Source organism: Athalia rosae, chromosome 2 (genome assembly GCF_917208135.1).
Source record: "Athalia rosae chromosome 2, iyAthRosa1.1, whole genome shotgun sequence".
Taxonomy (NCBI): domain Eukaryota; kingdom Metazoa; phylum Arthropoda; class Insecta; order Hymenoptera; family Athaliidae; genus Athalia; species Athalia rosae.
Genome location: NC_064027.1, coordinates 18,032,345 through 18,046,888, shown reverse-complemented (window position 1 = coordinate 18,046,888; position 14,544 = coordinate 18,032,345). Strand labels below are relative to the sequence as shown.

The 14,544-nt window shown below is 42.6% G+C and overlaps 1 protein-coding gene across 7 annotated transcripts in view; it reads left to right on the top strand.

Moving 5' to 3' along the window:
• The first annotated feature begins 779 nt into the window (after positions 1-779).
• Positions 780-14,544, top strand: part of LOC105684940 (fasciclin-1) — a 218,304-nt gene continuing 204,539 nt past the window's right edge. For 3 of the 7 annotated variants that reach the window (XM_025746527.2, XM_025746525.2, XM_025746524.2), the window contains exon 1: positions 780-1,311. In XM_025746527.2, coding sequence (XP_025602312.2) covers positions 1,180-1,311 — 132 coding nt within the window. In that variant the 5' untranslated portion in view covers positions 780-1,179. The remainder of the gene's footprint in view (positions 1,312-14,544) is intronic. The other 4 variants (XM_025746528.2, XM_025746530.2, XM_025746531.2 and 1 more) reach the window with 3 other exon arrangements.

Genomic DNA, 14,544 nt, shown 5'->3' with positions numbered 1-14,544 from the left:
CTAGTCCCGGACAATTCACGATTCATTGATTATTTATACGATCCTTCGTCAAGCGGCTGTTCCTCGCGCAATTACCGACTTACGGGAAAACCGCCGTATTTTGAAATTCTTTCCTCGGAATCGCGATTTTAATTAAACCATGAAAATTGGTGGACTTTCACCCTGAACATAAAACTTAGCGCAATCTACAAATGGTAATTACATAAATTATAATGCAATATTGATAAACTTCGACACAAATTACTTCGACATGTGTATTATTGTAATGTGATTTATCGCCCAACTTTTGTTAGTCGCTCATAATGAAATATCCGCGAGTTCCAGTTCTCCACACTTGCGGTACAATACGGGATGTGAAGAATGCCAAACCTCAGCGACCGGTTGAATTTTAATCGTGCATAAGGATTCGCCGAATCGCGTATCCGATCCGTAACGAAGAGAAGCTCGGAAATAAAAGATACAAAAAATCCACACGACTTCCTCGAAAATCCCGAAACTCTTCCAGATGCCGGCGATCCTGCGGGTAATGGGATGCTTCGGGTCACGTGTTTAGCACCGCCGGCGATTCGAATGTTACGCAGGGTGTAGTGGGATGCCGAAGTTTAGCCGAAGCTGAACCCGAAGCAAAGGAACTTGTTTGCGGGTCTGACCGAGCGGTAGGATCGCGAGAGACGAGAGGAGGTAGGGGACGACGGTGCGTCGGCCGGGGGGGAGGAGGGGAGGCCAGGGAGGGGGATTAGAGCTCGGATCGTGGTGGGGGCGCAGTTTCGCGCTATCCTTCGTACCGTGAGCACGCCACGGAAGGAATCCCCCCGGACGCGTATGCAGCGTGGTAGTTGAAAAATACTACATTTACGTCAGTTCGTTAACCTGCCGAGGTGTCGAGAAACTTTAACAATTATTCGTGATTCGATAAAGACACCTGATCGATCGGAGAACGTTTGAAAATAACGACGAAACCGGCGATTCCGGCGATTCCGATGAAATAATCGACAAAACTAACAAACGAAAGAAGAAACGAAAGATCGAAGATATTCGATTGTTGTAATTACCTACGTTATTATTATTATTATTATCGTATAGTTCAAAACCGTGTGATATTATTTAATTTAAACAAGTGAGTTGGTTTTTCGGTGGGTTTTGTTTCGTTTTCTCAGTGCTTTTACATATTTGACGATCATGATTCGTGCGCCGTTCTCTCCGACTTGTGCCATTTTCGGCGTCGTCGCTTTTATCATCGCGGGGGTCGCCGAAGGTGCCCAACACCAGACTGTCGAATCGAAAATTCGCGATGACATCAACTTATCTCAGGTTAGTTTACCTTGAATTTTACATCGAATTTTCAACGGTATTTACTACGCGTGAAACGTAACATCACGCAGTCCGAAGATCTACGTCGGCTGTGTCACGCCTTTCCCTTTTCTCACCAGCGATCATAACAATGATAACGAGACCGCAACCTTCGAACGGTTATAAGGGACAGCTGATGAGTACCGTTACCCTACGAGTTGATATCGGAGAAAAAGAGAAACATCTTGACGCTTTCTCTGGGCCACTCCGGGGACATGCGATTCTACCAATTTTGCTGAATGAGCATTAGAAAAAAAAGGAGGAAATAAAAGTCCGAACTGCAGTTCCGGTTTAATGCACATTTTGTCACACTTCAAAGTCAATTCTCTTGAAACGGAAAAAAAGGTTTTTCGGATCTACGGAAAGTCGCGGTCCACTGAACCATCGCATGAAATCGAACAACCGACGACGCGTGATTTATTACGCTTTGAGCTTAATTTCAATTTTTTTTTTTTTTTTTTTAATCACAATACATTGTTACCTTTTCATTTTTTCCATTCGCATTCTCGATCCATAAATAGACGGTGCATCGTCACTCCGGTGTTATATTTCAGTCTCGCTTACTGCAGTCGGAAAAAAGTAAAACCGACTCCCCATCTTCGAAAGTCGATGGGTACGGTTTTTTTTTTCTCTCAGTTTTCTGTTTTGTGTTTCTTTGATAATTTCGAGGTGTTCAAATCCCTCTGACGACGCGGCTAGTTTTCATTTATTCAAACACACCGTTTGGTTTCTTCGAAGGAAGGTACGAAGGGCTCGTTTAATTGCTTAAAAAAATTTCGGCGATGCGATTAGTTTCCATAATTCATTCGTCAGGGTCATCGTCGAAACAATGTTACGCAATTCTAATTCAACTAATTAGACTAACGATGTTAAATGTTTCGGACCATTAGTACCTACCGTTCAAACTCGTATATTTAACGCTGCGATACGTTCGATGTTGTCTGACGGGGAAGTGTTTTTCATGTACAAATTAAAGCCGATCGGAACGAAGCTGGCTGCTGTTGCCCGTTCTTGTTCAAGTTGCACGCCATTTCACTATGAAAATATTCGTTTAAACAATTCTACAGCGGATCACCACAGGTTAATCTACGTGTTTACAACATTTTGTTTCGAAAAATGCCAGTGTATACACGTAGCGCGACCTGTAACGTTATTACGGTGCGATGCATCTGTAATTGTTATCGTTGTTGCTGTTGTTGTTATCACTATTATTATTTTGATTCGTGTTAGGTAAAGTTTGCGAAGGTTAAATATCATTCGATGCCATTGAACGGCGAAGGTTTGCTTGCGGAAATATTGGTCGAAGGTCAACAACAAGGGTGGTCCGTGAACTATAATCGTAACTGGGGGGGGGGGGGGGGGGGAGTAGGTAAACCAATTTTCGTAATTTGTGCTCCGATATTGGAACACATTTTCCATCTGGTCGTGATTGAAAAAATATGTTCAATCGAAGTAAACCGCTCCCACTTATCATTTCGTGTAATTCTCGCATCGTTGGGGATACTTTACTACACAGCTACATCTATACGAGCAGCTATAGCTGATGTATTAATTAACGCGCCCGAAAACTCGAGGGCAACGTTATACAAATTACGCCTAACCCACGTGCAGACCCTTGTTAATTACGGTTAATTATTACCGACCCCGCCAAAACTCTACTTGAGAAATTTAAAGCAGAGACGTCAAATTGCGAATTATTAAAAGTTTAGGGAGCGAGGGTTGTCAACCTATTTCTGTGACAATGGCGCGCGCTTACAATTAGCTGAAAAACAGTTGGTGGTTCACATTTGATCCGGGAAGGACGTCTCCGAGAGTATTCTCCAGACTACTCTTCCACCGTCTCTCCGGCGCGCCGGGACGCGGGGGATGATCGCTCCACTTCCCTCACCAAGTCCTCTCGGAGGCTGCAGCGGTGCAGCCATCGGCAGCTATGCCTGGATATTTTTAACGAGCGGTGCTCGCCTTGGGTACGAAACATTGTGGCGAACTCACGTTGTTCCCACCGCAGACGCTCAAGATGACGTAGTCTCGAGCTTCCTATAAGTTTTTTTTTTTTTTTTTCTTTCTTTTTTCTCTCCCTTCGCTAACGAATGACCGGTGACTTGTGATGCATATTATTGCGGTTCGACGGAATTATCGGGTGATGCGCATCGAGTAGGCGTGACGAGTGACGATATGAGAATAGAAAAAACAATAAATAAAAATTAAAATAATGGGTGGAAAAAAAAAAGTGACGGTGCTTCTGACACCCGTGCATCGCAGCGAAGTTATCTGCGCGGTACAGTTGCAGTTTCCAACTCCGAACGAGTTTGTTTCCGCTAGAGTCGTCAGTGTTTCGGATTATACGTGTAATGAAAACTGTTTCTCACAGCTCTGGTAATACGTGCAATTTCACAACCCACGAGATACATATATATGTATGCAAAGGTACAATCACCATGAGCGCACACAAGGTTCCAGCAAATGTTTTTCATCGGCATTTGGGTCAAAACATGTTTTACGTTAATGAAATTTAGCGAAAAATTTAAAAGCCTCGTCAGCGTTTGCATTCAATGCGATACTGTTTCGAAGAAGTACAAACCAAGTACACTGCCCCGATCAAAATCCCGCGCAAGTAATGCGATTTTCTAAAAATTACGACGAGGGTCACCCTCACGTATTTTCACGTTCGGTTGCTGTACGTACACTGACCAATTATGCTTAATTATTGTGATACTTAAGCGAGACTTGACGTCAAATATCGTCGTATGCGATGTAGGGGGCTCGTCACGATTTTATTGGACATTGACCCGACGTACGCCATATTTACGTAGTCGCACAAAAGATTTATAGAAAAATAATTACTGTTGAGATTAATTGAAGGGCATGTACAGCAGTAGCCATCTACATGTGATAATTTTTTCGACGAGAACGGTTCAAAGTCTTGTGAAATTCGTTTCAGCCGAACATCACACAGCTGATGTTCAGCATGGCGTTAAAGCGTTTGAGGACGTGTACCATATTATGAGTACTGCGATGTATCGATGGCGCGGATAGGTATACCTATACCTATAGACGTATACGGATGCGTTTGTTTGATACGATTCAACGAGTCATGAAATTCGCTCGATCGAAGTCCCCGCCGCCTCTTCGCCAAATACCCCATCGTCAAAGTGTTCTTTTTCCTACAGACAGCGGAGGAGATATATAAGCTAGCTTCCACTATGATGGTCTGTCGAGAGCGATGAGCGGAGTGCAACAAAACCGGTTATAACTTCTCCTGAAAGTCGAGGAAGAGAACAGCCTTGTATATTCGCGTATATCTGATGGTCTTTTATTTTTGCTCAGCTGTCTATCGCGTAACTTTGTGTTGCGCTTTTAAGTCAAAAGCATCGTTGGATCCCGACTGCTTCGGCAAACTGCGAAACCATTTTTCTACCATTCACCTATAAAGTCCAAGTTCTACGCCACGGTAAAAGTATACCGGCCCGCAGCACCATTCATTTCATTGCAATTTTCATCCTCTACCCTGCCAAAGGCTTTATCGATCCATCGTTTTTGTAAATCTTGTAATCGAGATCGTAACTCCTTGTTTCCCTCAGGTTTCACGGTTGCGAACACTTTCCCATGAGTTTCCAATCGCGTTGTCTACGATCACCTTTACAAAAACCGTAAGAAAATGTTCTAAAGTTTCTCCGAGATATTTGATCTCGAGGATACTTTTCTCCTTCTCTAGCTAATAGATACGTTCAATTAGAAATCTTATACGTATCAAATTGTCGTGGTTTAGAATTTTTATTATACCTCATCGTGGTTCGGTTGAAAACGAGGAGTACCTTTAAAATCGTGGCTGACAATGAGTACTACTCGACTTTTCGATCCGTCTTACTCTGGGTTCTACTCTATATAATAGTTGTCTTATGGTTCCCGGTCTAATTTTCTGTCTATCTCCCATCTTCGCCATCTCCTTTCCCTTTCTCCCTGACGAACGGAATCACGTGGTAACAAACCTTTAACTGTCAGACGAGCCCAGCCAGGGCAAGCAAAGGCGAGGCGAGGCGAAACGAAACAAAACGATCCAAGACCGGCGCGGGGGGGGGGGGGGGGAAAGAGAGGTCAAAGTACTGCAAGGTCCGGATGGGCTCGGCCGGGCCCTTTCGAAGCGAAAAGTGACGTACATCCGTATGCTTCTGTGCTCGTAGAGCTTCTCTTACGGGTATTTCGGTTACCCAGATTTGTAGATTTATGAGCCGTGGTGGGCCAAAACTTACTGGTCGTAGAAAAGTCGATGAACCGTCTGGGCCTATGAAACAAAAAAAAAGTAGATTAATTTTGGTCCATTACAAACGCGATTCTTTATTCTACTGGAAAATCACGCTATAGCTATACGACCGAAATTGTTAATGCTGATATAATATTCTAAGTGTGGTTCCGTCGTGCACTTGAGAAAAAGCACCAATCGTGCGGACTACCTCAACATTCCGAACTGCAGCGTCGAAATTTCTTTTTCCAGCGATAGACACGAGAGTTGATCTCATTGTTCGGTTGATGTAAACTACGAATAATCAGATCTGTATTTTATACCGTACGAGTTAACACGTTAACGCCAATGTTGTCGCTTTAAAATTGTCACGGGAGAGGTACGACTGTGGTTCCATATTCATATCGGCACATACATATACCTGTTTACAGATGGAGCGAACTAGAAGTAGGTAACTCGCTGGCCAAGGAGAGTAATGCAAGTATAGTACGGAGTTAACAATGAGTTTGATGGAGTAAAGTTACATATGTATATCCTATTCATACAGAACCACATTTAGAATGTGCCGAGTGCTCTGGCAGCAGTAACGGATAGACCGGTAACAAAACTAAAGCATATTGTAACCCAATGTAAACTATATACAGAATGGAACGCAGTAGCTGACTTACGTGCATATATATATATACATATACCCATATATACCCATACCAGTGTTGTAATTAAGAGGAAGCACAATGCGTGCTAACCATGAGGTTGACTAACTTCAGGGAGTCCATACGCGTGTTCCGAAAGCGATGAATAATAATCTATAACGATATAGGTATTTAAATAGCTACGTTCAATTTCTAACTTTGTATCCGTGTGTTAAAATTATGACACACCTTCGTACAGACAATAGGTGGTAGTGTTTCCGAAGCTGCTTTGGTAATACGGGGAGTTGAATGGTTCGTTGTTCCTTCGCACCTCGTGGTGGTGGACTTTTTATTTTTGCTTTTATTTCTATACTGGAACATCTGTGATTGTCGGTGAACTCTGTAACGCGGAGTTTAACCAATGAAATCCCGTCTCTAGCTGCACAGATGTGTGCGCGGCGGATAGTTTTCTTCTAGGAGGAAGGAGCCCTCGAGCGACTGAAATTCTTTCCGACTAGTTTTGCAGCATCGCCCGCGGGAGCTCGACGAAAGTTTGTTTTTCTATCAAAAGACACGTCAAATTTCAGACCAGAGGTTTACGTCGATGAGACTTAAACTGGATGCGCCATATGCGCCCGCTACTGTTTAGAATAGTTAGTGGTTGCGGTGGTTTACGATAGTTAGATGACCACCGTGGAATTCTCAGAGGTTCGCTAATATCCCCGTAGGAAATTTGCGAACTTTGTTGTTACGCTGACTTACTCAGAAGCCACTCGTTGCTGCAGGTTTGGTCAACGTCGATTCGCTCGCTTTCGTCGAATCCCCGCGGACGACGACAGTCATTCCCTCGTCAGTCGATCGTTACCACCCTACATTAATTATGGACTTTACTCGAGCCATTAAAATCGCTGAAAATGGGCTGGTCCATCTTTAGCACGAGTTCTGGTGACGCCATTTCGCAACTCTCTCTTTGTGAGATTATGAAACCGAGCGAAACAATGAAATATCCGTTGACACCGGAAATAAATGCCCACTTATACGAGTTCCACTAGGCGGATATCGCGTGAACGGATTACCACGGTGTAATTATAGACCGCTGAATAATCATAACTATTGGCACTGTTTTCGTCCTTTGCAGCAATTTTCAACGACCAATGAAATTTGCTGGTCGTTGACCACGCATATTTGACATACGTGCATACATAAGCCTGCCTCATATCTATGCCTGCATGGCGTGCCTGCATATTACTGGGATTCACCGTATCGAGGGAAGAGTTGGATGGTAATGAGCAGTTATCAGAGAGTATCAACGTACGCAAACCTATATAACCGGGAACATTTCTGGTGCACACCTGTTCGTTTTTAACGAGAAGTCGATGCTGTGCGAATTTTTAACCGTCATGTATGCGATGCAATGTAGGGAAATGGTATAAGTGAAAGAAGTATCGAACGGTGCCTGCGGATGGGAAAAGCTTGCGTAAGGAGGACGTCACGATATCGCCTCGGAGGAACTATGAGAGAGCGCGTTTTACGTAACGTTGTGACAGAGAAAAGTAACAGCGTTACAGGGCTCGGAGGAAATACTCGGAGATCAAACGGCAGTCAACCTGTTTAATTAACTTTGTTTATCGGTCGTCTAGAGTCTCGCGGAGCAGTCCTTATCAGACACACCCTCCTCATCTACTCGACTCTCGCCTACTTACCCAGCCAGCATCAATTAGCGCAATGCTATGCACTCTTCTGTTTCATCATCGCATCAAAATCGAGTTTCGTACAATGGCTCTGACTAGATGGAGAACAATCTATTGTTTCAACATCTGGATCAGTCGTCTCTGCGTAAACTTGACAGTTTTTTTTTTTTTTTTTAAATTTTTGTTGCGTTACACTTATCCTCTGATGCTGTTGACATACATCAAGGATTATCTTCGATTGGATAGTCACAGAGTCAACGTTGACAATTGTGAGGTCTCGGTGGTTTACGTGGTAACTGCAGTTGATCACTGATAATTATAACGCAGTCTACGATCATGTAATAATTCACCTTGACTTTGCGGTTACGCAATCAGTCACCTCTTCGACGAAAGGATCTACGCGTTAATTGAAGTGCGACAGCCCATTCCGGTACACCTGCACCCCCCAACGCGATATCCCGAACTGAAAGTGAGTGTAAATTGAAAATGCATGTCTGTGATCGATTGCCGCACGTGTGGTAACTACGGTTACGAGAACGTATCGGCATTAGTCACATTTTTCTCAGCACTGTCGCTCCAATGGAAATTGTGCATTTTTATTCTCTGCACGTACGATGATTTCTGCGAAAATACGTGGACCAGGTGATTTTTATCATCATTGCTAAGAAGTACCAATTAGAGTAGACGCGGGGCACATCGTGCCTTTGGTATAAGCTGGAACATGGCGCGTACGACGATCACGTCGAACGATGCAGACGTTGTACGCTGTGAGACGACGCGGGGTCGACGATCACAACCAACTATAATGTAGGTGGTACCTATACGCGTATAGAAGAGGATGTGATGCGCAATAAGTGGTAATTTATATGATACCAGGGTGTGTCATTCACGCTTGTGCTTTGCCGTGTACGCGTGTCACGCTTATAACCTTGGCTTTTTCAATCTTTCAAGACCTCACTCACTCAGACTTCGTAGTCGTGTGACCAGAATCCGCGAGGGAACTAGGTGTATAAATTTTTCATTTCACGGGCTCGATCTACCAAAGCAGCGGCATTAGCATAATCTTACAATTTACCCTTATATTAACGTTTCACCGCCACCCCATCGCATCACCTGCGAAATAACCTCGCGTAGTCGTAGCCGGATAATATACGCTTGTATACGGGGTGAGACATTCGAAAATTGGTGCATTTCATTGTCGTTGAACTATAAAAGTCGAGCGAGGAACGCTTCGTGTCTAGTTTTCACGTCACGATCATATTTCGTTCGAAAATTGCACGTTGCTCTCGGCCAATCCGTGTTTTCAATTCCGCGTCGGATTCAATTTCTCGATTCTTGTTGATCGAACTGATTCATCGAGATGAATCAACTTGATATTCTGATACATACGATTAGTCATTACCGGATGATGGTCAATTGGAGTCTCTAACCAATGGTGGCCAGTGGACTGTTATTCTCACACGCCGCAAGTAGTGTCCCACTGACTGAAGTATATGCTCGATCACGGAATGCAATTAAGCCAAATGAAGAGGAATTAATTGATGACTCTTCTTGTTCAGGTCGTTCACTGCAGAACCGACGATACAGAATCTTTTGTACCAATTGTACCTATATCATTTGGGTGGTGTGTAATTGCTTAATTTTTAATATCGCGGACAATTATAAACGGTGCAATGGAAACCGGAGCGTGTGTTGCATCGTCGTGGACGATTAAACTCCGCGCACAATTAAGCTCTTAACTTGAGGTCGGAATATGATTGTGTTACCATTGGTATGTCTGTACATGTCGCGCTCGATTGTGTATGGTATGCGTTTTTTATGATACCGTCATGTAGACTCCGGAAGAAATTGAAATTTTTCTTGCCCCTTTGTTCTTCTCAATTTTAATCAGAAATTTAGGTTTCGAGACTTTGTTCGTCTCGTTCCTTCTTTAAATTGAATGTGTATGTACGACTGCGACGGTAGGACAAAAACTTGAATTTCAGCCTCCTGAACTTGAATCATTAAAAATGAATGTTTGAAATTTTCTCCTCTATACGTCCTGCCTAACTTCAACTGATATGGAATGTTTTTCAAAGTACGAGAATTAAAGTAAGGGTAATACGACCTGCTGAAGGCTGATATAATATTTTTTCTTACAAATTGCTGCTAAACTTATCGGAGCTGAACAGCTTTATAACTATTACTGTTTGCTGTTTAAAATGAAGAGATAAGTAACAAATCTTAATTACTATTGAGAGACGCGTCATAAATAAAAGTAAATTATCATCATGTTTTGATACAAACGTGTTCTCACTCGTATATTTAAATGTCACGTTATCACAATGATTATTTTTATCATCTCTGACCTAGTACCCTGAAATTTATCACGTATAAGACGTTTCTGCGTGAATTCCCCTTATTCAGATCCCAATGAGAGCGGATACGCTATTTCATTAAGAATATCGGAATATCCTTTCCCCTTTCACTCACCGTCAATTTTACTGATTTATTTATTTATTTGATCTCTCTCTCTCTCTCTCTCTCTCTCTCTCTCTCTCTCTCTCTCTCTCTCTCTCTCTCTCTCTCTCTCTCTCTCTCTCCAACTACGACTATGGGTAGACACAAAAAGGTATTGCACTTGAAAGTTTTCAATTGAAAAATGTCATTTATATGTAAATGTTGGCGTTCGTTGAACGACATTAGCATGAAATCGATCCTTTGCAATCGATCGGATCGAAATTATACTCGAGGGCTGACGAATTCGGGTTGGATTCCCCCGCAGCGATTGTGTCGTAATCGCAACATCCTCTAACGAAAAATTGTCCCCTCACAGTTTTCGGATGAACAACCTAGTGGGAATGAGCTGTACGCTAAAGATTTGAAATAAGAATCCTGTTCGTATAATGGCGATGTTCATTAAAACCGTATCGCAATTGGAAAAGTTTTTCTCAGACGGCAACAAGTGTCGCGCTGGGTTTACACAGGGAAAATCTAACCTCTTACCTCATCTCGGAAACTCGACACATCTCCCTCGTATTCCTTTTTACTCGGATAATATTATAAGAGGAAAAGTTCCACAGGTCCGCTTCGTGCCACATAAAAGCCCTCGCGCGGTCCACACGTGAAATGAATCCCGTATACTTCATACACCTATACATCCGCTATATCGCGGTTTCTTTATTTCCAGCTCATGCGGTGAGTTGTGAGAGCTGTAGGCAACGGCAATGGCATTGGTTGTTGGATTTCAAACAGGATCCAACGGCAAAGGTTAAAGCATTTTAAAGGCGTGTGTCTAGCTTATCGACGGAGAGGCGCTCTTTTTATTGGATAACACCTGGAAAAAGGATCAAATTACTCTGGGCTTGCGTCTGGATGTTTCATGGGGTTTTGGAAATCGCGTTTTGGTAGAGACAGATAACCAGTGTGAAAATTGATAGTGCAATGTTTTCCGACCAAAGCACAATCCCCGCCATCATCGGAAACACTTGGTCGAAAACCCTAACAGATTAGGTGGTTTTTAGATAAACGATCCTATTTTTACGATTTCAGGTGAAACTTCATACGTGTGGCACTCATTAAGTCACGGAGTACCGGGCAACAGTGGTTCGCGATCTACTTTGAAACCGCGTCATTCCATGGTCACAATATCGGAGTTTTCTCCGTGTGGTAAATAGGTACCTGTCGTACAATGTACCGCGTATATCCTGTACGTACAGTATACGTTGTCCGGACTCCGGATGGAACATTCTGGGAAGCACTAACACGCGATTATGCGATGCAGTTTGGTAATCCTTACCGCTGTGAATACAGCTACCTTCGCTTAGTACCTGTCGCAATCATCCCTAAGTCCTTTCCCTTCCTCTCTCGCTCTGATTCGGAACGAGTTCCAATCCCAGAGTTGACGATAATCTTCATGGGGCTTATCGAGACTTTGGGCTACCCACCGGCCCACCCTATACTCCGTACCACTTCTCCTCCCCCGTTATTGATTCAGATCACCACTCAAGAGTATTTCGAGCGTTAGATTTCTTTTCCACAAAGTTCGAAGCCTTCGCTATCTTCCGACGTAGCGAGCTCCGGATTTATCACGCGTATAAGGGAATGCATTTGACGTGAGCCCTTCGAACATGTACAGAATATCGGGACGTTCCGCTTACATCTCGAATCTTTTCTGTATCAAGTTTCCGTTACCGACGGGCTACCGGACATTAAATGTGTTTCAGCCTTTATTATGGATTATGGTACGTTTTTTTCTTTTTTGCTCCTTTTTTATCGGATGTAATTCATTATGGAATGACATCAGTGGATTTTACGTCACAGATGGTAGAGTGGTTTCACTTAGTAGTTTTTCGTAGTTTTATTACTTGAATAACGGATTCACATTCACTGTATGATAACCTGCATAATGATGAAGCTTTTTCACGTGTACGGTCATGAATGAAGAACTGATTCATCTCATCCACCGAATGTTATGTCTATGAATTTTCACGTCCTGCATACGTACATGTACCGTAAAGTTTCTGTACATACATTTCGTATCTTTGAGAATCGAATTTCACGGCCAATTTAATATAATTTATTCATGATCATATTTTAGTGTTCGTGAAACGTACGTACGTTGAAGTATAAAAGTAGGGAATAAACGGCTATGCACGTGTTTTATACGGGCAACATAAGGTCATAGTATGGCAGTAGCTTCGCCAGTAGTTTCATAGTAGCAAATATAACGGGAGAGAGTTGGGCACGCAGTTAACAGTAGGGAGTTAATGAAACTCTTTACGAGTCTAGACTCCACCCCCGTAGAGTGTAGCGTGTACCTACTTTTCTACGTACGTATACTACACCGCAGTAAGGCAGGTATGTCGAGTACGTAGCAAACAGGAGAGGACGTCTTGAGACAGGTTACCGATGCGAAACTGTTACTCGTACCTACTCTCGTACCAGAATTAGGTTTATGTGAAGATTTTGAACGTATGTGTTATATTTTATACGTATCATTAACCAAATGTGGTTCATTTACGTAGCGGGAGGTAGTTTCTAAGTTGTTTAGCGAACACGTGCTGATTAGGAGCATGAAATTCACGCGACATTGCGTTGATACCATTCGGAAGTTTTCTTCTCGAAGTTTCAATAATTCTTCGTTTCTTTCTATTTATTTTTCAACGATTCAAGTTCGATTTTCTCGTACCTTATGTCCGTAACGTACGTACGTAGCGATCTGTAACATTCATAGAAATCCATACTCAACATCGCAGAGACGCCACATGGATGTATTATACATATATACAACGTGTTGTTGCGTGCTGCAATCCGGGAATTTGATATGCGTTCACGTAAATATATATAGCGTGCGGTTCGGCCTGCAGGCTGGATATAACTATTATATTATGGTATGATGTTTGTATTAGTTTGACACGGTGACGGGGCTTAGAAAATATTATTATTACGTCACGTGGAGCTGAAGTTAGATATGATGTACGTACATGATATGTTTGCTTACTCATATGCGTGCCGTGTGGATATCGTATATTGGGAGTCTATAGAATATACTATATACGTGCATGTGTACATACATTTTTCTTATGCAACGCCATGCATTAGGCAGAAAATCCTGCGGCGCAGGATCAAGGGACTCGGTAGAGTTTCGCGCCAAGTACATTCGCGTTTTATCAAATATCTTCCATATTTATAACATTACAGCAAATGTAAGATCACTTTCGCCGTATAATTAATCGGCGACGAGCTTTGATTCAAGCCGAATTTCAATAAAATCTGTGATCGCAAAGCTGAGATATGATAATCTATGATCACCGATAGGCTCGTTTCATGATTAAAGCACCGTCGTGGTCGTCGTCATCGTCATACCATCGGTGGTCATACCCAATCTACGTCTCATTTGAGAACAAAACCATTTCACATGAATGCTATAGACGGGAGACTCTGGTGTGGTTACTGTTACGGCTCGCACCATGTTTTTATCGAGTAGCAGAAGGTTATAATTCCCGCCTACCTGAATAGCTAGCGTTAGCGTCGCCCGTTTTATTTCTGACAGAGTTTACCACCGCATAGCGATTTCTTTTCATCGACCCTCGCAATAGAGGCGCTCCTTTGCCGTCTCTGACAGCCTTCTCAGTTTCGGAAATAAACATCCAAAAAAAACACGTCAGGTATAAAAAATATCGCCAAATACATAATTCATTCAAATCAATCGCCACCAAACAGTCTTTTTTCAAGAATAACCGTAGAATGAGATTCTTCGGAGAAAAATGGATGTACTTGACGAAGATTTTTGCACCCGGGGTACTTTGTTGTGTTTAAATAACGGAGCCGATTCCATACCGTTTTTTTAAAGCCCAGTTTAGACTTCTCTTAGCAGATAAAATATTGAAAAAAAAAAAAACATAGAAACTCACATCAGGTCCGATACGAAGATGAACCGACTTCTCGGAAAAACGCGATCCTATATACATTCTTCCTACGGGTAGCAATATCCTTTTTTTTTAAATTCTGGAAATTGAATTACGTAGGTACTTGACCATGTGTTTTGCGACAAGAGTTACATCCTAGCTAAATCTAAAGCGTGATGATTTCGGAAAAAAGTAGAAATCGCATTTTTTAAGCGGTCCGCACGTTCCGTGTTTGTTTTTGC